The sequence below is a fragment of the Papilio xuthus genome, unplaced genomic scaffold (assembly GCF_000836235.2).
Source record: "Papilio xuthus unplaced genomic scaffold, Pxut_1.1 DF828780.1, whole genome shotgun sequence".
Lineage (NCBI taxonomy): Eukaryota > Metazoa > Arthropoda > Insecta > Lepidoptera > Papilionidae > Papilio > Papilio xuthus.
The window spans coordinates 4,842,387-4,866,907 of NW_013529869.1; the positions used below are offsets into that span (position 1 = coordinate 4,842,387).

The window sequence follows — 24,521 nt, forward strand, 5'->3', positions numbered from 1 at the left end:
TAGGTAAATAGTAAATATGCATATATATCTAATTTATAGACCCTTACTTGGCCTATTTATATTCGCGCGAAGTTAAATGGCCTCTAAATCTGATCCAAAAAGTGGCGCTGCGATCGCGCAGAAGCAGTAAATGACATAAAACCAAGACCAGACGGTTTGACTCATGTTTTACTTCATTTACTTTTTATTTAGTCCCTTTGTTTCACAATTTCTTGCCTTACGTGAGATGGATAGAACGTAACAAGTAAGATTTACTCTTTATCTCTTATCTAAGCAATTTACCATTTAAAGTTGCGAAAATTGGCCAGAGTATCGACAGTGGCGCCTTCCCTCTTTTTGTGGGCAAAACTTTTTGCAGACCTATAACAATTATTATATAATAAAAATAATAATTCATAAATGTTGTACAAAAAACTAGTATAAGATAATGAGCAAATTTCCCTCTTTATTACTACTATTCGGAAGTGCTCCACTGCTATACTGAACGTTTGTGCTTTCGGCACTGTAGAAAGTCTATTATTTTTTTCCAGGCGTTAATTAATTGGAGTGTTGAAAGGGAAGAAAAGTTGATTATTGATATAAGGAACGCATTGTAACGAGTACCGGCAACCTCGTAATCGTAGAAGCAACTAAGAAGAACTAAGAAAAATTTATGCCTTCTAAAAATCTCTTCCCGTATTTTGTCCTTATCAGAAAAGGGCGGAAAGGGAAAGAGGACCATAGTTAGGTCTCCGCAACGCACACTCCTCAGACGAAACGCGGAATTATTTGTATTTAAAGCCTTATTTCCCTGTTGTCGTGGTATTGCAGGGGGCGAGGCACACTGTTATACTGTTTCTTAGTTCTATTGGTGTAGTCGTGTGTTTTGGTTATTGCAAAATTCATAAAGAAATTTTCGATTAACAACGTTTGTGTCGTAAATATTAGTTATTGATTGAAGAATTAGAATCAACGCTTACGTCGCTGATCGGATCAAACTTAAAAAGACCCACTTTGACTAATGAGGAGTCATTAAATTCACAGCACTCTTTTCGCGTTATCTAACTCAATAAGGTTTATGAGTGTTATGGAACATATATGTTTTTGATTTAACACCTATACTTGTTGAAATATTTCGCAACATTCAAGTGTTTATAACTCTTAGTTTATCATCGTACAAAGACATTTCAAGAGTTTATCTCGTTTTGATAAACTTGTTTGTTCCTCCCGATACAGTTGATTGTATGTCGAGTGATGCTAAACTGAATTAGACCAGTGGTACTCAACGTTTTTATCGTTTGTATTCTTTTAGAATGAAACTCTACTTACTTGTGCTTGGCACCGCTTGCTGCTATGTGGACAACGATGAAAATCTGTTGTTCAAATTCTAGAACCGTTCGACGTCACTGTGGAACGCGACACAGTTTGAGAAACACTGTATTAGACGGTATTTGTTTTATTTAAAAGTATGATTCGACTAAATATCCTTTCACTGTAATATTAAAGTTTTGAGTTATTTGATTAAGATAAAAATTATTTCAGAATTATTAGTGCCGCGAATGCTATGACAAACGATTATGTTAACCAGTAGTAAGGAATACAAGAAGGGCATATAAATATTTGCAGCCTTCATCCTTTGCCTACTACAAAATTGTAAATGTAGTCGAACGACGCTGGCACGTTTTCGTTCTTCTATTTTTTTAAGTTTTAAGCAGTACTTAAGTAATTAATACTGTTATTCCAAAATGCTTTTGTTGGATTCATATTTTTAATTATGAAGTGCTTAAAAAGCAAAAATAAACGTGGGAATCCCCCATTTAATATTGTATTTTTTCAAAGAAAAATTTAAGTTAAATCACGCCTTTGCTACGGTTCGTCAGTGATCTAAGCATTTAATTGTCAAATTGTTAATATTCTTTTTGTCATTGAAGCTGAATAAGAAAAAAACATTATCAAGGTTTCGGGATTCTCATCGTAGTGATTCTTACGGCATTTGTTTATTTAGTTTTGTTTGTTTATTTTTTTTATTTTTAATATTTTATGCCACGTATCTATAAATATAAACAAACATTAGAAAAATCATGTTTATAACAAACACGCGGAGACATGCGAACAAACGTACGATAGTCAGTGTAGAATAATTTCATAAAATTAGCTTCCCAATAAGTGGCTTTCATTAAGAATAAAAATGTTTTCATTAATATTTCTCTTAGTTAAACCTTCTTACTGAAGCGACATGTTTTGTTTGCACTCTGCTTTATATGTAACCTCCGTGGTGTGCAGAAAAAAGTAAATCGGTATCTGCAGTCTGTAGCAGGGAAGCGTCGTCGACAAACGCGCGCGCGGCAAGTCAGTTGGCGGGAATTTTGACAAATGTCATATCGTAACAAGTGATAAAATTATTAGTGATCTGATAAGTGTGTTTCAGTGTTGTTTCGCAAGTTTACTATTGGGAAAACTTACAAGATAACTGCTAAAGTACTTCGTTGAATTGTTTAACGGTTTTTCGTGAATATTACACAAAAATATAGGTGAGTGAAGTTTTGATGAATTCGGAAATTTTTCATTTAAAGTTTTAAATTCAAGCTATGTTGTCATTATTACATGTTAGAAAAATATTATATTACATTATATCGGTTTAACGTCGAATACGAACTAGTTTTATAGACGTTTAAGCTACATATTCTAATCGATGGGCAGTATGTATACAACGATATTACGGTCTGTTAATAATCTGTACAAATATGAAATACAAAAAAATAATAACTTTTTGCTAATATTTGCATCAACGTTTTAAAGTGAGTTAGAATAGACATTTTTTGGATCAGGTTAATAAAGTTTTGGAAGAGTTTCCCAAGTTTCTGAGTTTTTTAAACTCTCGAAAATGCAGATAACGTAAAAAATCTTACGGTAATTGGTTAAATTATGTAGTAGATATGTACTAATATAATAGCGGATGGATGATTGATAAAAGAATTATGCCAAATATATTTCAAAGAACATATAACTCACAGATAAAAAAAACAATTCCTTTGACACTGCATTCTCCGAAAGACCTTCACCGCTTAACTGAAAAAATAAGTCGTTAGTGTTTTTAGAGGATCTGAGTTTTTATTGTATCTACAATTTAAGTGTAATTTTAGTAATAAAGTTGATACTATCATTCTTTGTTTTGAAATAATAGTAAAAAATAAAAATCTGTATTGACGTCAACAGTTAAACTCCGTAACTAGAATTTGTCTTAAAAAAAAAAAACAAAATAGTTATATGGTGCCAGTTACCATTTCATCTTCATTTCATCTTACTGTGGGCCTCCAGTATCGAAACACCAAGACTATTATTCCAATTTAGCTTCCCTTTTATATTAGTTTATTTCAGCTGATTTTACTGATTTACACAGAAGTCAAATTAAGATTCTCATCAGAGTTTCGTGGATGGAATAACCAGTCATTAGATGTTTTGAAAACAATTGGCATTTATGAGAAAAAACTCTAATCGCAAACCATTATTCGTCACTTTAATTTTTTGTGTGTTTTTCACTCATGCTTTATGTACGGTTATCTTTGATATCAAAAATGAAAATAAGTACGTCGACAATAAGGTGACGAGAATCGAGAAAGTTTGATGTGTAACGAATGAAGAATCATATATGATTAGAACAAAGAAAACATTAACACACAAATTTCTATCAGGCATAGACAACTTTTATTATAATCACAAATTTTAAGCTTTATATAATCAAAAACATATTTTTATCTGTGTCATGTAAACAGAATGAGAAAAAGAGAAACCTCATCTATTTCGCCAGTGAAAAGAGGGATAAAGATAACTGTATATGTTTCAGTGCAGTTGTTTGCTCAATGAAAAAACCACGGTGAAAATCACGCTTTAGTTCATTGTTCTTATCTAGCGTCATATAAAGACGTCATTAAAATTGTATGACGTGGCATCGGCTCTCATAATAAACTTTATCACAGCTTTGTGTATCGAGTTTATACTAGGCCTAGTGGTTAGTACTTTTTGTTTGATTTTTAATTCGAATTAAAACGGGGCAATTTGGAGAGGAAACGGATTACTTATGAGATTACTTACTATGTCGTCCAAATCTACATGTTGCTGAACTCTGTGAAGCTTTAGAATTAACAGAAGTCCCACAGAAAATGTCTGAAGTCTTTAGTGTGAACCAAACTATCTTTGTATTTTGGCTATCGGTGGGACGTGTAGGGATGCAGGGCTGAGGCACACCCTTGCCTGCGCTTCCCCAACCAAATAGATCCACCAGGCATCTGCGAAGACCTGTGTTTGAAGCTAATCAAGAGCTGCAACATAGTCTTGTAATACAAGAAACCATTAAACCTATAAAAAAAAGGTAAAATGAGAGTGTAAGGCTAAAATTATTCGTTACACGTTTGACACTTGTGTGAGTACCAGGTCGAGTTACCCAACACCACTGGTGTTTATTACACCATCAAAGGTCTTTATAATTGTTAGTGTTATGTGTAACATGCCCTTTGTACGTGTGTCATACATACTTAATACATTTCCAAGGTCTAAGGTCCAAACTTATGTTAAACTAAACAATTTTTAATATCCCCTAACTTATAGTATTATTAACATTCTTATAAAAGCTTTTTGACCATAAATGTTTGGATCGTAAATAACTTTTATATACAAAGGTAAAATAAGCAAACATTTAAATTAAAGTCTGAGTTATGCTGTCATACCGCACTAATTGCACTATAATTGACTTTATAAAACTTCTTATTTCGTTCACAAAAACTTGTCGCACTGCAGACAATTGTTCGGGATGTTTTATGTTCATTATAAAGTCATAATAGCGTTTAACGATTACTTTTGAAAAATAACCGTGTAATCCGACTACCGTATCAAGGACATCAGCTGTCGCCCGCGACTCCGTCTGCGCGGAATTATAAAAAAAAAACTTAATAAGTTGCCTGTGTTCTTCCAACTATATTCTTGATCAAACATGATACAAACATCCATCTAAATATTCGCGTTTATAATATTAATAAGAAGTAAGTTTAGTAAAATTGTCATTATTTTTTCAAATATAATGCGAAGAAGGCAAGTTGAACACAAATGTGTAGACAGTGGAAACCCATCCTAAGAATAAAACTACTGATATTTTTGATTCCATCGATGAGTGATATTATTTACTTTATTAACAGTTATCTTCCAAATTACAAAGACATTCACACTTTTTGTTTGTGAAATAAAATTGTAGATGTATTAAAAAAAACAGTGTGTGAACAACCGCCTTACCTTGATTTGTTGACATTGTGTGTTCAGTTCCAGCCGGTCTCCTGGGGTTCAAGACCGTGCGATTTGCTGTTAACCTTATATTTACAAGTCAACTTAGTTTGTACTATGTTAAAATATTTTTTTTTACAGTACCATAATCACTTATGGATATTGACCTAACGTAAACCGTAGAATTGATAACCAAATTAAACGTTCTCTCAATATCAAACCATTTTTATCTGCATTGGATTTTCATATTACTATGGTAAACTAAAATTACAATATACAAGAATTGTCGCATTCAGGTCGTTTTACAGTCAGTAAAGCAGTCCCTTAGTATAGGTTTAGTATAAGAAGTTTTTTAACAGATAAAGTAGAGCAATGATTCATTTCTCGTAACAAGATGTAGGCACGTTCAGAACCAATGGAATTGTCTCTTTATAGTAACCTAAGCGTTATCTCTTATGCAAATATGTCTCGAGACACACAAATGTTTATACATGGCCAGTATTTTAATTTCTTATTCAATAATACTTCAGAGTTTTCAATGTAAATGTTAACTTATAGATTATCGAGATTGATTTTTAATTAACAAAATATGTGGCCTTCATTTATTAGTAGCTATTTTTCCGCCAAGGATGTGATCTTCAGTTAAACAGAATTTTACGGACATCCTGTATAAATTGTTATAACAATTGTAATTTGAATACTACATCTATTGTAATTATAAGGTCAAAATATTTTATATCTATTATTAAATTTTTGTTATAGTAAACGAGATGTCTATGCATACCAAAGTCTTCAATTTACAATAGTACGTGAGTTCTTCATAGCTCTATAACAATGCAGCGTTTATCGCGCTACAATGTTGAATAGTTGAGAATTTTGCAGAATATTTTGTTTACAAATTGGGAGGATCAGAACACAAAGTTACAAAACATTTTTTTTAAAAATAAAAAAAAAATCAAACCTAATCGGTGCAATTAGGTTATCGTAAATGTTGTTTTTCAACTGAAGAACACTAGGTCAAAAATTATTATTATATTATTTCTTTTTTAATTAAATTTTTGATGACAAACGACTTAACAATAAACTCTACTGTGTTACCTTTATGATAGTGGTAAATGTTATAACAAGGTGTTTCATATCACATCTGTATCAACATACATAACAATAACAAATTTATTTGATATGGCTATGTGGCATACGCTAGTCAGTTTTTGACTGTATTTCATGACGTACTTTTGTACATCACTAGATGTTAAACCTCTTTTCTACTAGCGCGACAGAGGAATGCTTATAATGGTAGAATTTTTATTAGAACTGTGAGTATTCTATCCAGTTGATAACAACTCATTTCTCTCAGAAGGATCAAGATCCCATAAAATAGAGGCCTAAGTTATAGTAATGGATTCGCTTTTAACTATCCGAATTATGTTTGTAAAAATATTTTTCCTTTTTATAAAAGGTACTACAACGTCCGTAGGCATTTGGCGGGCATGAACTTTCCTTGACGCAGGGCGCTCCCATCGGTCCGAATTGGACGCCATAACTCAGCGTGCCTCCAACATTATAGCACTAATCGTATTAACAAGCCTAGCTCCATAAACTTATTCACTACAAAAACCACGCCAATAAAACTAGGCAGTGCCGATCATTTTTTACCTACACTTTTATTTGACCACGATAAGTGAGAGGAATAGTAAGGAAATAAATAAATAACTTTCAGGTGATTCTACAAATTCTGAATTACAAGGAGGCTCTTAACTTTATGAGCAATCATGACGTAATAATCGAGTGCATTCTCGTTTCGGAGTTGGTTTGCAGCAACGCACTCGAGCAATCGTAACAGAAACACGTAGCCCGTTAATTGACCGATAACAAAATCGATTCCGTAGCGTTAATCGATTGCTAAAAATAATCGCAAGACGTGCGCGAAAGTGATTTTATAACTGGCAGGTTGTATTGAGTGTTTAAGTTTTTTTAGGTTCAATAGCTTTTTATGTTTGATACGTGATGTTACGGAGCTTCATTCATAGGTTCATAGGAGTTTCTATTCATTTTTAAGTTATTGTTTAATTTACTATTATATAGATTCCAATATTGATATGAGAAGCAAGCAAATTACTAATTTAATTTATGAAAACTAAACAGTTGATACGACTATGCACCTTATGCAACTATGATACTGATTGTTTTTGATTGACGCTTACAGATATAATCTTGCACGTATGCGGACGTTGGGCATTGCTTACACTTCCGTTCTATTACATAAATATCCTCCTCAGCTAGATATTCAATTGTCTTTGTTTATAATAACTTCCATATTATCATAATGCAGTAGATAGAAACAAACACAAACAGTACCCAAAGTACATATGACCTTAGCGGATGAATTAAAAACATTTTTACCCAGAACTTTACGAATTTACCTTTTAATAAAAAATACTATTAATAAGCGTGCGTGGTCCAGTTATGGCTCTTGACCGGACCGGAGCGAAATCTATACGTCCAGCGGGGTTAAACAAAGTGCATTCGCTTCGAAGCGATTCCATAGCAAACATCAAAATTGTATGGAACGGACACGTGACGGTGAATGCATTTTGTCTAAACCCCCAAGTGCGATCCCCGTATGTACCCCGTATGTGTTTTTTTAATGTTTGGTCGATTTTCGAATTTCAAATGTACATTTATCGGACGGTATTCATGATGAAGGAAAACATTGTAAAGTGAACATATAAGAAATTCATAGATATGTGTGAAGTGAACCAAATCCCACTGGGTCAGCGTGGTTGACTATAGCCTAGTCACCTCTATATTGGGAAGGCTCCGAGCCTCTCGGTGGGTATATATGACACATTAATGAGTTCTCCAGATATAGAATTTATACAAAACCTTTTTTTAGAGAAACTGCTTTATTAAAGTTTCTTTTTAAATCATATATTATGTAATACTAGGAAAAATAATGATATATGAGATGTATATTTTACTCATATATTGAAGTTGAAATGGTTATATGTTTTGTAAACTTGACTTTATTATAACTTATGTTTTTAAATACGTTAATGAATTCCATAATGTATTGTGTCCCGGGATGTTTTATAATTAAAATAACGGAACAATAAATGTAGTTTATATATTTACAACATAACATTATATAATAGAAAATTAAATGAAGTGAAGTTACGTAATTAAAACATTAACGAGATAAAGAAATTATCATAAAAGTTATTCATTGATCAGACTGAAGAAATAATTTTTATCAATTTTTATAATATATGAATCCGCGCGAAATAAAAAACAAAACTTAATTAGAAGCCTATATGTACTTTCAAACTATGTTCTACGTCTGTGTCAAATTACATCTAAATCCGTTATGCCCTTCCGGAGATGCCTTCCGACAAATATCCATCCATCCATCTAAACATTCGCATTTATAATATTAGTAAGATAGCAAGATTCTGTAGATCTGAGAATCTTTTTTTAAACACGCGCTGACGAAGTCGCGTGCGACAGCTAGTAGATACATAAATCTAGACATAATATGATTTTCGTAAAATGTGTTCCATAATTCCAAAAAGTGTTTCAACTGCATTTTCTCTAGAATTTTGTCTGGTTTTTATACCAGTGTTTCGGATACAGGAAATTAGTTCATTGTTATTTCGTAATTGATGTCTGTTTAATAAGAAAAACGCAATAAAATTCAATGGAATCGTTTTTTCCTTTAAACAGTTAAAAGTGGGATTGTTGTATGTAATGGTTTTAAGATCTGTGCTCTTAATGATCGAATTGTTTATATAGTGCGTTTCGAAGAATTTAATAGTCTAGTCTGCCTGCAATTCTTTTGTCTTTAGATTTACTGTGGTTTACATATTTTATTAGTCTTTTAGATATTTTGTTTAAATCTTTTTGATTATTTTTTACTTTAATATGTAATATGAATTAAGCGACAATAGCTTAAGGGTAGGTACGGATTTCCGAACATTAACTCGGTGGTTCGAATCCCACCATTCTCTATTGTCGTAAACCATATCTTAGCACAAACCTACAGCTTAGTTGGAATGGTAAAAGATATATTAGTAAGTTTACAAAAAAAATCTGCTAATATTTTCAAAAAAATAAAAATAAAGAAAAAGAATGTTATGTTGTACTTTACGTATATTTAGTATTAATATGAGGAACTTGCACTAAGGATCTTCTTTAGTGACTAATTTGAGTGCGTCTGTCTCATAATTGAAATCTCATTCATTAACTTTTCCCTCGATATCTTATTTCATCCAAATACAACCTCTACAAAGGTTAATTGAATTTGAACCTTATTCCTGTGCAATTAGCGTGATTATATTAAAGTTGTGAATGTGTGATAAAACTAATTTGTTCGCATGTAGATGCGCGTTAATTCGTTAGTAGAAATACGTCATAACAACGGAGCATTGACTCTTGAAAATTCGTGAAGAAACAATGAAAACGGTTAAACACTTCATATTTTTTTAGGAAACCTTAAACCAATCAATGAATGTGTAGTATTCAATCTCCATTGTGTAGTTTTAAATAGATAACAAAGGACTTTAATATAAAAACAAATTCATTCATAGTTCATGACTTCATACTTCATGTGTAACTTTGAGCTCACGACTGAATCAGACACGTTAGAAACGTAAACATTACGATAAGATATCACTCCTAGTTAGTTGTAACATCGTACCATCCAACTGTACAGAAATATGAATACAAAAATGTTTTATATTGCATTGTATTTAGGGACATGATGTGTAAACAATTAAGCACTGATCATATAAATAAATGTACTTAAGGGGTGTTTTGAATTTTTATTCGAATTTTACGGTACTGTTATGATCTGTGGCAAGATAACCGAATACCTTCTGCCAGTGTCGTATTTATTCACTGGAATTGGATCTATAAAAATGGATAGGCGATTTAAACGCGCCTGTTGATGTTACGTGACAGTTAATTCTTTCTATATTATTAGTTCGATTTCACACCACCGTTACAAACCGAATTGACTCCAAAATGGCGAAAATGAAATAAGCACAAAATATTACGTCTTACGCCAGTCCACGTATAGAGGTCAGTGCAGGATAGTTTTTCCTTCTTATTGGCTTTTTAAACTTAAAACTATGTTCATGGTAATAATTATTTATAAATATTTTAGCTGTTGAGATGATATCTTGTTATTCAAAGTAAACTGGAATCATGCGATGTATCTGTAACATGAATATGTTACGTGTCCGTCGCGCGAAGTATTTGCTTTCTCTCACACAGTATAAGAAATAACTAATTATCATATAACACGTTTACAATTAATATTTGTAGTTATTAATTATTAACTCATTTTTTTAATTATTTAACGTAATATAGGTGACGTAAAGAAGGCTGTTACATTGAAATTATGACTTAAACATTAATTCGTATCAATATACTGTAACTATGATGTAACGTGATGTAATAAGTATAACATAGCAACAGGCGACAGTTTCACGTTTGACATTTATATTCCATTGTTGATGTGATATAAATGAAAATTTATCTCTCCTTTATCATAGCTTCGGTCCCACTGTTATGTTGAATGATGTTTTGTCGGTTGAGTAAGTCGGTTACTTTATGTTAAATTATTTCTACAAAGACAATTGCATTAAGAAAATATGTCGTAGATGAATGCGTGCGTGGCTACCGTCATTGGACAGAGGAGAGGGGAAGCATAAATATTCGCCTCCTGAAGTTTATCTCTCTTGCCTCGTCCAATCCTTACCTCATTCAATGTTCAATGTTTTATTCGTTATGATATAAGGGTGTTTCTCCTGTCTATTTCCTTGTAAACTTGTACGTTTTTTCTGTCTATGTAAAAGATGGATTGACGTCAAGCGGGTGTAGCTACGACGTTGGGATTACACATAAAATATTTATTTAGTCCACAGCTAACTGCACCCAATACTAGACACTAGGATGACATTGCTGCGACATTATTATGTGGACAAGCTTGTTCTATTATTAATAACTATGCTAAGTGTGCCTGAGGTGACCTCATTGTGATAACAAGATTTAAAAGAAATAATCGAAAGTATTAAAAAAATGTAAAAAAAAGACGCTCGTAGGTTTGTGACCACGTTATAGTTTTTACTTAAGAACATGTGTTGAGATTAAATTAAAATTATTTATAAATATGTGTGAACATCAGTTTTATTGTAAGATATTTTTGATGGTAACACTAATATGGTCGCAGTATTCACGATATCTCCTTGATGATAGGCCATTCGCTGCCGTCACGAACTGCTACAGAAATCGCTACTTGTATTGGAAATTGTCGCTCCAGTGCGCTGTACCTTTTGTAATTAATTATGACAAGTTGTGAATGAATGCATGCTGTGAATTTCTATTGTCGAATCACAGTAACATGTGTTCCTTCCCGTTGTTTTTGAAAAAGATAGAATAACATGGTTGACGTAATCTACTGCAACCAGATATGATGGAAAATACTTTTGTGTTAAACAACTTAAGTACAACTATTATGAACATGTAACATGCAAATTATGTGTTTGTATCCGAAAACACTATAATAAAAGGTTCCTAATTTAAAGTAATTAGTTCACAATGTTTTGTTTTCGAAGAACGAACATGTTCTGACTTTTAACGTAATGCGTACATATTTTTTACAGCTTGTACTTGTCTATAATTATGATTCAGAAGGAACAAGACCTTAAACTGGTGATAATGATTTGTCGCGAGAAAAAGTAGCACGTGCAAGAAATACCACGTGTATTTATTTCTATAGGATATTTAAGTTTTTATTACAAAGAAACAATTCCTTGTAGGATTCTTATAAGGAATAACTACTTATGGTTATACTAATGATTGAATTTGTATTTCAAATGTTATATTTGCATTAGAAATATATTTAGGAGCTGTTCAAAATATTTTAATTAGGTAAATATGCACAAAATGGATGCGACTTTGGCAAACGAGTGTATAAAAAAATGTTATTATTAATAAAAATTTTACCCCTGAAAATCGTGGACACTCTAGTTTGCCATAAATCACATAATGGCACTTGTAAATCGCCAAATTGATCTCGTGAGATTACGAAATGGGTTTGACATTTCAATAATAACTCAGATACGGTAAAAGTAAAAATATAAATTCAGTATCATTCCGAAATTACTATTCCTATAATTTTTAAGGCCAATTTCAAGAGCGTTAAATTATTTATACGCAAAATACTAGAATTATGAATAATAAGGTGACGATTTCTCAAAAATATTTTGTTAATCACAGCTCCGTGACTTTGACATTATCAAATTTTATGGTGTTAAGTCTCTGCCCTTGAGACAGAAAATGTTTAGAAATGGTAGCACGAGGTGATGATTAATAATCATTTATTTGACTTAGTCACGCGACTGTAGGAAAGACAAAACGATTATTTGCAAGTGTAATTTGGCTTTAATTAACGTTATTTATGATAGCGTTGCATTAATGTTACTGTAGGGAAATTTATGTTTAATTATGAAATAGACAGAATTTCATCTTGTACGCCGTTTTTAAAAGGAGATATTCTAATAAAGTAAATGAATTTATCATAGAGAATTCATTCTAACAGGGCTAGAGCCTGCAATAACATCTTGTGTACGGATGGGACGGTTCACGTTACACAGAAGACACGCCTCAAGTGGAAATAATTCAGCATATCGTCGGATGAGTCTGCGTGCCAATTTTAGTCCTCTTTTACCTTCCACCCTTTAAGTTCAAGGAAAGGATGGCAAAGGAAAGGAATGGTTTTGGCAGAGGAAATCAGAGGAAGGAGAGATATCCTGTATCTGTGCGTCTCCTCTTCGATTGATTGCATGTAGGCAACGCTTTTATCAATGCGTAGAATTCGGATGTCAATGGACAGTGGTCACTTCGCTACTTCGACGAATATCTTATAATACTTAGAATAAAAACACACTTACTGATATATTTTCAGCGTTTTATATAACTTACTTTTACATAACTATCAAGTCTTCAATTATGTATATATATATACCATTGTTTCTATATAAATTTTAATATTTTAAATCACTCCAACAAAATTAACTATATAGTACATATACGTATTATGTAAGCTAGCTTATTACTCAACTGTTATGAATGTTGAGTAATCTTCAAGTTAATGTTAATAGTTTGGTAACTTTTACTACATTTAAATGTGTACCTTCTTTGTTTTCAAAAACCTATTATTTCTATTACATAATAAGAAAAGCATTAATATACTGAATATGGAACAAAGAGTAATAATTATTTTAATCTGTTATGGAATATTACAGAATTTCCTTTATAAAATATGAAACAAGACACAAAAAAATTACGCTACACTAACTGTGGTCTATTAATAAAAAAAACTGGAACATATTATAATAAATTTCTAACGGTCCATTCTATTGTTATATTACAAGAAAAACCAACGAAACAACAATAACAGATGTAACAATAAGATAGTTAATTTCTATCCAAGCATGACATGTTTACTGGCATTCCGATGTAAAAACTATGATTCCTTACAGGCTCACGAGGCGGAACCGACGTCACGCCGGAAGCGATACGTCATCCAAGATCACGGATCGTGGGAAGGTGTACCGTGGAAATGTGGCCTTCGACTCGCGCGCTGAGAGGCTCGTGAGAAGATGACCAGCCACAGTAATCGGACGAGAAAGCAAAAAGATACTTGAACGATTAAAAGTAAGCTGTTATGTTACGGTTTGTTGAGGCTGTAAAGTCAGTATTTTTATTATTTGTTAAGTGATTTTTATGCAGGGTTTATTTAATGTAAAGATAAATATTTTATGTACAAATGCAGTACTCAGTAAGAGGGCGGGATACTGCTCCATCAATTTTTTTTGGCTTGCAGTGTTATTTCGCCCAGTATATCAAAGCATAATAATTCAAAATAGTATACGTCAAATTCGAAACCGTACTGAAACAAGTACAGTAATGAATTTAGCGTATTATATTAAATGTCTCCAACTCGTCAGTTACAGGGTGTTCTTAGTTCATAATTCTTAATAAAAATAGTACCTGACTACGGATATAGTATATGGTAGTATCGTTTCATTGATTTAATCGTTCGTGTTCCACATCACGTGAGATTAATTGGTCGGTTTCACGCAAAAAATCCGTATTATGCGCTGCGAGCGGTCGCACGACAATTCAATGCATCGACATAATTTCCCCGGGGGAAGGGGTGAGGGAGGGATGGGATATTTCCATCTAATTGGATCTTATATTCTCGGAATAAGCAATCGTTGCGACATCGAGGACAATTGTCATTGATGGAAATTATGTACTTATATGTGAGTTTCTACAACCGAAACATGTATAAAAACATATTTCATAACTATTTTGCGAAGATAATGATTGCATGGTACATACGTATAGGCAGTGGAAATGAAACGATGTAAACGAAATGAACTATGAATATATTCAGAAGGCAGAAGATCAATTTAGCAAACCAAATCATTAAGGTTTTCTCCTTTTCTTAGTAAGTTTTACTATTTATAAATCCAAATAATATAGGTATAGATATTATAGTCAAGATAAAAAACGAAAAAGTTAAATTCAAAGTGTCTGGTCTTCTGAAACTCTTCACAATGTATTGTGAAATATATAGGCAGTGCTAATGCCACGTATAAGGCAGTACTCGTACTTGTAAATTGATAAACTTATATAGTATTGCTGATAGAAAACAAGGTCGTGTTACGTCGTATTGTTCTGTATATGTGGAAAACTTCTAAATATAATATATATTTCTAAGAATATTAGTATGAAAAAGTTCTTTAATAGGTACCACATATTTTAGAATTAAATGTTATTCTTTTCCGTTATTATTTTAATTAAAATTGTCTTAACTAACTGCTTTATTCTTCTTACATATTTGTATAATACTTGGAACTTCATATTTGCTTTTATAGACAGATCTTTATACCTTTATAATAAGTTAAATAGATTTTTCGTTCTCATTTCCTTTCTGAAAATATTATGTCGTCATTAAATCAACAAAAGCTATCGATGACTCTTGTGAAGATAACGCGTGTTTCCAATATTTGTTACATTAGTAATAAATTATATGACGAATTCCATGAAGTGATATATTATGAATAATTTCAAAACCACATGTGTCATGATTCAGAACGTACGAATTCAGAAAAATGAAAAAAAAATCATCATCATCAATCAAAAAATCAAATTTATCAATGAGAAACGAGAAAAGCAAATGATAACTATAATTTTGCAAACACTAATTCAAAGCCGTTAAGCGATCACTAAGGAAATCTCTAAGTTTATATTAATTGTCCTATGAAAAATCTGCCCTGAAACACTGTTTTAGTAACCATGAATCTGAGTGTGACAGGAAGTATTGAAATCAACTACAATTTTTTTTTAATACGAAGGCTATGTATCACATAAGTAAACTAGCTGTCGCCCGCGATTCATTCCGCGCGGAATTAAAGAAAACTTAATTAGTAGCCTATGTGTTCTTCCAGACTATGTTCTACATATGTATGCTATATTTCAGTGAGATCCGTGCATTCGTTCTGGAATCTTCAAACAAACATCCATCCAAACATTCGCATTTATAATATTAGTAAGATAGTAAGATTTCCTAAGCTATCCAGTATAACTGTCCCTGCTCATAACGGATTGTATCCACGCTTTATATTGATTTGTCACACCTAATCACCAACTGCTGGGACTCACGGCGTCTGCGTGTTCAGAATACATTTATATTTAACTGTACTGTTTATAGTCTTAGGATTAGCCCTTTTGGTTCCAGTGTGATTTGTTTTATCTTAGTTGAAATAAACTAAACAAAATTGTTTTTTTTTCTGTAATTATAAAATTTAACCTTTAACGTGCTCGGCCTCCGTAAAAGGTTGAAAAGTTGCTGAGGTATAATTGTCGTCCATTTAGGAAATCGGAAACTAGTTTTTATACTTACCGGAAGACAATCTCACAACTACTTGATTGTATTTTGTGTAGAAAGATAACTTTTGTCCGCGACTATGACCTCTTGAAATTAAAAAAACATAATTAGTAGCCTATGTGTTCTGACAGACATGTTCTACGTATATGCCAAATTTCATTGAGATCGGTTCGGCCGTTTTGGAGATACCTTCAAACAAACATCTATGCATTGTAAGAAGTGAGATAAATATGTAATTAAAATGTACTTAAGGAAGATCTATGTATTACTAAACTAGCACTAATATCGGTAATGCTAAGGTACAATTTCAGAAAGCTAATGCAGTTTATTTCTGTTTGTATAATTTAATGTTGACATAAACATTATTAACATTGTTAGTAAATTTATCAAAGCTCTGCGTATTAAAAGCATTAAGCAAGAATTCACGGTTCGGCGACAATCAGAGACGATAATATCCGAATACAGGCAATACAGTGAAGTACCGATTGCCCACTATCACCGCCTGCTTGTTAACTCGATAAGATAATCAACGAATCGCCAGATATCCGCACTTAATTTTGTGTGTAACTTGTTCAATTCCCCAAAACGTTTATACAGAAAAACATCCAAAAATAGTATCAAGATACAAACAAATTTTCATAATCAAAGCAGCACGATTATGCAACCGGGACTAGTATAATTAATCGATTGCCAAAAAACTTATTTGGCGTAGATTATTTTGAACCAAACACTGACCAAACTTCAATTAATTACATAGTTACACGCGACTATGCAAATTTTTATCATATACAAAATTAATTTATAATTTGAAAGAGTATATATTATACGGTGATGTTATCTACACCCACCTGAATATTTATAACTTTAGCTTTTTATTGAAGGTAATAGTCATAGTTATCAATATGACATTGGAACTTTAAATCAAATTATTTCTCTTACAGATGATCCTGCGGTGGTCGTCCATAGGTAAAACTGTATACCTATTGTTTGTATTTTGGATAAACATTAACGAAAGCAATGGAAAGAAACAGAAGACACCAATATGTCCTGTAGGCTTTCAGTTAGCCTTAACGAAGCAGAAAGAAGAACCAATATGTTACAGGAAAAAAGGTCCCGAAGTGTTTGCAGATATATTCGACGATTGCGTTGGCAATTTATTTTCCTCATCTTTGTATAATAGTTTGAATATTGCAAATCCAAATACAGTTATATGGACAGAATACAAAACCTTATATCCCGGTGGTCCTTTCATAGACTGGTCTTACTCAAGTTCGATCGGTCGACTCTTATTATCAACTTATGATGTCAACTATAATCAAGAGTTGGGTCTACACGAGGAGTTATGCTTAGTGATTGACCCAGTGAGTAACTTTACGGCGACGAAATGTGATGAGAAACATTATAGGTACTGTTTTTTGAAGCCCTATCCAGACGAAGATGAAATGACTGATGAAGGTTGCGGTGATCTTTGGGAATCATGGCGGTTCTCAAGTCCACGACCCACTTGCCTTTCGGTCTTGAGTGGTGTAAGTGGAGGTCCAGTCCGGGCGACGTGGCGGCAAGCTCAGGAACTGTGTGAGAAGAACGGTGGATCGATTCTGAACAGAGGCTGGAGGAATGCGAACAATCCAATGTTTCAGGCGGCCGGGTACAGTAGGACGTATCCTTTAGGCATCATTATGAGTTCTGACTTCTCTATGTTACGGTATGATGCCGAAGATGACCATTGTGAGGTAAGTATCATTTTATTATTTTATGAATTTGATATCCATTTGTCACTATAGAGTTAGTTGTTAATCTTCGTTTAACCTAATTCAGATACCGGAATCAGAATGGAATTTTGAAGAAAACGTGCATTCATCAGATACCCTGCTGGGCTCTTTACACGACAACTTCTGGTACCTTGTCAACAGTTCTTACATATTCTACGACGTGATTTGCGAAAGAGCTATTCAAATGAAAAACATTACGATGAACGTTACACTCGATAGGTAAACTAGATTTTGTTATAAAATAATAGTTTCTAGGATCTATTAAATCGCAACGTTTTTCTAGAATTTTTTCTATTTTAGGGACAACAAATTGTTGTTACGAGTTAATGATTCATTGCGAGAAAGCGACGTGTACTGCTTCTCCGATTCTGTGATACACTACCCGACTAGGATCAAAGTGCATCGCGAGGACGACACCAACGTGTTTGAACTGAAGCCGATAACTGACGGCTATTACTGGTGCGTTCACACCGATACCGAGACCTATCATGTAGCAGAGTCCAACAAAGTACTGTTCATTAGAGAGAAGCAGTCCGTGGGTAATGTTTACGCGACCAAAATACGCCTAAAGAAACCATATAATTTCGAAAATTTGGAGAAAACATACAGACAATGGTTGAAGAAGCTAAAGGAATTTATATTCTATCGTACGAAATACACACAAATTTATGGAGAGGAATCTCTTTACGCTAACGATACTCAGAAGGTGTTGAAACAATTCAAATCAGTGACACCAGGACTAGATTGGAAGGATAAAGAAGTTATACATAATTCTAAAATAAAGAGGCTATATTTAGATGGAAGAACGGCTTTGCTTCATATTGCACTGAACTCTGAGATGATGCCAGTGATGCCGGGCTGGTGGGAAGACATGGAAGTGGAATATATGAAACCAGCATATTATTGTAAAGGATTTGATTCGGTGCAGACTTTAAAATTAGGTGTGTATAGTTTCTATTACTTTTAATGCCAATACAACGCAAAGTACTGCCAAGTATTTAAAAGTTTGATTACTACACAGTTTATTTACTATTCTTAACGTTATTAATTTGCAAGTAATAACTAATGTTAAATTCGTCACTCACGTTACTCGCGACATTTCATGATAATTAACACCGCATCCGGCCTCACCTTCTGACCCCTGACAATAAAGAACATTACCAGTGGGTCAATTAGATTAGCATCCAACTGAACACCTACATGGGGATTCATTGTTATTTCATATCTTTGCCTAAAGAAGGATGTCACAACATTTTTATAGGTAAATGTTGGGCAAGAAAAATGCAAACAGAGCTAGGCATTGTGCAATTAATGAAACATTTGATTTTTTTTAGTTCACTAATAAAAAATGCAATGAACTTCAGATGAAAATTAGTTCTTAGCAATCAATCGATCTGCAATTTAATTATATATTAGTGTTATAATGATCTCGATAATTAGTACTGCTTCAATTATAAGACGCAGCTTCTCTATCAATTCAAATTTGCCTATAAAATTGCGTAAATCATTGTTCCTTAATTGGTTCGCTGCAATTATATCCAAGTAAATGTTACTCATTCTATTCATGTAGTAGTTGATGACGATCTTTTAACATCAAAAGGAGATTAGAATGAACATTAATACTTTTCGTGGACAATTCAATTTAATCCATAATAATCATTATACATTCTTCACATTCTAAATATCTCACTCTAACTCACTTCTCATAGTGTTTACCAACGTGGTCAATTCCAGGTGAATCAACGACAACGTCTGGTTGCCGAACTTATCAGTGTGTGGGAGACTTCAACGAAGGTGTGCAGTGGGTGACCACAGCTACCGAGAGTTGTACGACAAAATTACCTCTGTTGGCACACACGACTATACGCGTTAACACCAGGTCACAAGATGACATGGTCCATCGTATCATGCCGACAGTGGAGCCCCGCGATACTGTGAGTACAAATATTTGTGACTTGTTTATGAGTATGAATAATTCACTTCAACTGTAAATAATCACTCACGTGCATGTGTATTTAGTTAAAATCCTTATTAGCAGTGTTTTCTATGGAATTTCCATTACTATTTACTAGTTAATTTTATTAATACGAAAATAATGAATTTTCGTTACTTTTCAATTTCAAGTGTTATCGTTTAAAATACGAGTATAACACTAACTTTTTAATTTCTCTTTCTTAAAAGCTACGCCGCTTTCTACATTGTCTTTCTAGCCAAAACTATGTTTATACATTTACGAAACTACACAGCGAATTTATTACGTCTGTTACGTACATTAAATGTAGTAAGTATTTTTAAGAAAGCAATTTTTAATTATACCCATGTTCCAAGAAGCAACTGTTTTAGACCAATTTAAATTCACTTATAAAAAAGCATGTTTAACTAATAATTATATGTCTTGTTACACAAAATTATTTCGATGGTAAGTAAGGTGTGACAACTACTTTTGTTGTGGTATTGCGAGGCCAAATATAATTCATATACACGCTCTAACTAACCTCACAACACTAAACCGCATTGTAGACACGACAAGAACATCCTCATATGCGCGAACCAGGCAGCGAAAGTTCAGAGGAATCAACAGAAAATTCTAGACCGAAACCAACTCCGCCGCGACCAACTACTACGGAACCCTCGACAACAGAGTGTCAGACAGAGACAACAGAAGTTGTGTCAACTGATACTCTTCCACCAACCACAACTGTAACTACCACGGAAACGACGGAACAAACAACAGTTGTTGTCACAACGGACATTCCTACTACAAAACCGGTAAGTTATTTGAGGCCTCTTAACATTTAGGACGAAACGAGCTGAAGGCCCAAAATAATATGTAGTTGAAGATAACAAAAGAAACAGTTGGTGAGCAGCCACAGTTGATGTCACCACAGAAATCCTTGCCATAAATCCTTAAATCCTATCCCATTAGTTTTTTTTTGTTTTTAGTCAATGGTAAATTTTATTAACATGGTCGAGGCATTAATAGTTGGCGTTTAATATTTCAGCCCGAAGAACAGCTGCAGCAAATTCTCGAAGACCTCGACCGACTGCTGAGTAACGAAACAGGACCTATTCTGGTGGACAGCATCGATCAAGTGTTTGATCAGGTTAGTAAAATATATTAAAAAGTAATTGTAGCTAGGCCTGCTATTACATAATAAAATCTTTCACCAAATGCAGAATAATATTCCGAAAAAAGAAAAAAGACCCAAATACGTGTGGATTTAATGGTTTGTATGTAGGTATGTGACAAAGATCGCTTTTAGAGATTAGTACGATCGAAAATCTATTATTAGTATTGTGCATGTAAATTTAATAAGCGACGTTTCAAGGACGCGTTCAGATATGGCACATTATGTTAATACGAAATAAGTGCCAGAGGGAAAAAATTAAGGATTGTTTGGATTAGTTCACGCATTAAAGCAACAAATTTGAAAAGTATTTTTTGTTCTTTATATGCCCTGTTGGTTTGTATAAAGTTGGTAACAAGGAACTTATGTGTTTTGACATTTCTAAGAAATATGTAATATTTGCTTCCAGGTGGACGTCCTCCTTAATGTAGAAGACCAGCTCGATATCCCTGGGGAACTTCTCCACATGCTGGACAAGCTTGGCTCCGCTGTATATCTGAATGGTTCGGACAACGCAACCGCAGTGAGAGGAAACATCGCCCTCGTGATGGCTGACGCGAAGCCCAGCAACCCCGTCCGAGGGTTGAGGATTGCCGCTAGCAATGAAACTAGATTTAATAAAAATTCATTTGAAGTGCTTTCAGGTGATTTAAGACTGGTGTTAACTACTTTTAAAATTGGATTTAAAGATTTTTCGTTATTTAATTGCAAGTGTTTATCTCCAAACTGTTCCGACACTTGCCACTGGTTCAGGTGGTCTTTGTGTCACTTCATGTTTTACTGGAATTAATTACATGGTTATATTTAATTTTTTGTGTTAATTATCAATGGGATTAATGTTCCGTTAAATTTTAACAGAAGAATTGAATTCTTCGACTCTGAACGTGGAGGAGAACGAAGCGGTGGTGCACCTGCCGCAGTCGGTGGCGGAGTCGTCGCGACGAATCAGTTTCGTCGTGTTCCGTAACGACCGCGCCTTCGCCTCCACACACGACAGACTCTCTGTCAACAGCAGAGTCCTCAGCGTCAATGTTGAAAATATCACTCAGTTTGGACATGGAGAGGTCAGTATTACTATTCGTCTTGTTATTTAACTGGCTAAGTTAGGTGTAAACAATAAACAACTTTTTGGCAGGTCGTTGATATTCACATCAACCCACTGACAAGTGACCCAGACAGAAACCTGAGTCGCGCGTGTGCCTACTGGCACTTCTTTGACGACGGCACCGGGTACTGGTCTCAAGAAGGCTGCACCTTTATCAGAGCCACACAGCCGGGGTCCATGGATACCTGCAGATGCGACCACCTTACGCACTTTGCTGAAATTCTCGTGCCCAGATCAGTATTTTCTCAGCGTGATGAGGACATCTTAGAAATTCTCTCTATTATCGGATGTTGCGTATCTCTTTTAGGTCTTTTAATGGTAGGCGTGACGGCAGCCATGTTCAGGACATGGAGGAGAGACTACAGTAACAAGATCTGGCTGCAGCTTTGTATAGCTGTATTTTTCCTTGTTGTTTGTTTCTTAATAGTAGTATTTGCCAAGTTCAATGAGTACAACGTCGGTTGCATGTTGCTAGGGGTTGCTTTACATTACTCTGTTTTAGCATCTTTCTGTTGGATGCTGGTTGCAGCCGTTTTATCTTATAGAAGACTGGTTTTGGTGTTTACACGTGATGCTTCTCACAAGCTGCTGAGGGCGTCAGCATTTTCCTGGGGCGCTCCCTGTGCTGTCGTGGGTATTCTTCTCTCGATCTCCCCCCACTCCTATGCGGGTCGTTTTGAAGAGAAGTCGCCGAGTGGTGCATTTTGCTATCCTTCTGGGCTCGCTCTATGGCTGGCGGTGTACGCACCTATAGCTATCATGTTGCTAGCTAACTGGACGCTATTTTGTCTGATAGTTCGTTCCGTGTTCGCTTCTAGAAGGATTCAGAGGCACGGGGACTCAAACGAGGCGTTGCGCTGTGCCTCTGTCAGTTGTTTACTCGTGTTCCTTTTCGGTTTGCCCTGGATATTCGGTTTGTTTGCATTTAATATAGTTGCTGCATATCTTTTTACTTTAACGGTAACATTCCAGGGCTTTATACTGTTTTTATTCTTTGTATTAGGGAATAAAAAGACTAGAGACTTATGGTTAAATAAGTTAAAGATTACACAAACACGCAAAGTTCCTGTGACTTCTTCTACTTACTCCAATCGCAGCACGGGTGCCGGTTGGCGAGGTAATCCTGCATTGATGGACTCGAAAAATTCTAAACCTAGGTCATTAGCTTCTCCGGACGATTCCAGATTTTCTTGACGAAGGTCTAAGCGTATATCTAAAAGATGCAACAAAAAATATGAATGCTCTGTTCAGTTATAACTTTAGTGATTCCTTTACTATATTCCGTAGTTGTAGTCAAATCTAGTCTTGTACTTCAGAGTATTAATAATTGGCAGCTAATAGCAAGATACCTAGGTACATTTGGAACAGAATTTAGATTAAGAAGCACGTACTAATTATAAAAACAGTTTATTGAGAGGAAAGAGCAAACAGGAAGTGTTGTGAAGGTACATGAAGCCCCTCTGTAGTAATTTTAAGAATTCCATCATCACGGGATAATAGTTAATAAACAAAATATACGATGTTTTTAAAGATTTTAAGGAATTGAAAGAGAAATCGAGGAGACCTTAAAATATAAAGGTCACGGATTGTGGTATTTAGTTTTGACAAAGACTACAAATGAAAGCAAATCATCTTCAAATATTAATATCTATCATTGAGATCTGGATACATCTCTTAAGAAGCTTGATATTAGCTTATTTCATATTCTACAAAAGAGATGTACTATTTCCTAATTCTTTTAAGAACAAATTAAAATTGATAAAATTTCACAATATTGTTCCTAAAACTCTTAAATGACTTTGTTTAATAAACTTGGATTATTAATTTTAACAAAGACTACTTAAATATATTTTTAATTTATTTATCTAGTAAATATACTTATCTACTATTTATGGTATTATTGGAAGGAGAGCTGTAAATAATATTATTCTTGTACAGAACAAAATTAGTTTTTAATAAACGATATTGCTATTAAATTAGTATAATGAGGCATTTAATGTAAGAATTTATTTAAATGAAATTAATATAAATAAAAAATTTACGTCTTAGAATTACTTCTTTCTTGTGTCTTACCAACCCCTACCTAAAATCATCCGCAACGCAATTTTGTCCACGAAATGAAAATGGTAAAAAAAAAAATTATGTACCGTCAAGCCATTTTGTATCATCATCATCAGCTCACTATACGTCCCCACCGAGGAGTTCGAAGCCTACCCAAAGTTATGGGTGATTAGGCCATAGTCAAACACGCTGGCCAAGTTCGGGTTGGTTGACTTCACACATATCTTTAAGCCATTTTGTAT

General features: G+C 33.9%; 1 protein-coding gene across 3 annotated transcripts; it reads left to right on the top strand.

The window, feature by feature from the left end:
- The first annotated feature begins 161 nt into the window (after positions 1–161).
- Positions 162–23,712, top strand: LOC106128478 (uncharacterized). Of its 3 annotated transcripts, XM_013326881.1 has the most exons (12): positions 162–244; positions 531–1,426; positions 13,797–13,971; positions 17,155–17,946; positions 18,032–18,204; positions 18,286–18,926; positions 19,720–19,919; positions 20,506–20,754; positions 20,988–21,089; positions 21,523–21,757; positions 21,972–22,177; positions 22,249–23,712. In XM_013326881.1, exons 4-12 carry the CDS (start codon positions 17,155–17,157, stop codon positions 23,410–23,412), a joined length of 3,762 nt encoding a protein of 1,253 aa, XP_013182335.1. In that variant the 5' UTR covers positions 162–244; positions 531–1,426; positions 13,797–13,971; the 3' UTR covers positions 23,413–23,712. The 3 variants fall into 3 exon arrangements, with proteins under 3 accessions (XP_013182335.1, XP_013182336.1, XP_013182334.1); XM_013326880.1 differs by lacking the exons at positions 162–244; positions 531–1,426 and adding an exon at positions 1,898–2,510; XM_013326882.1 differs by lacking the exons at positions 162–244; positions 531–1,426; positions 20,506–20,754 and adding an exon at positions 1,896–2,510.
- The last annotated feature ends 809 nt before the right edge of the window (positions 23,713–24,521 follow it).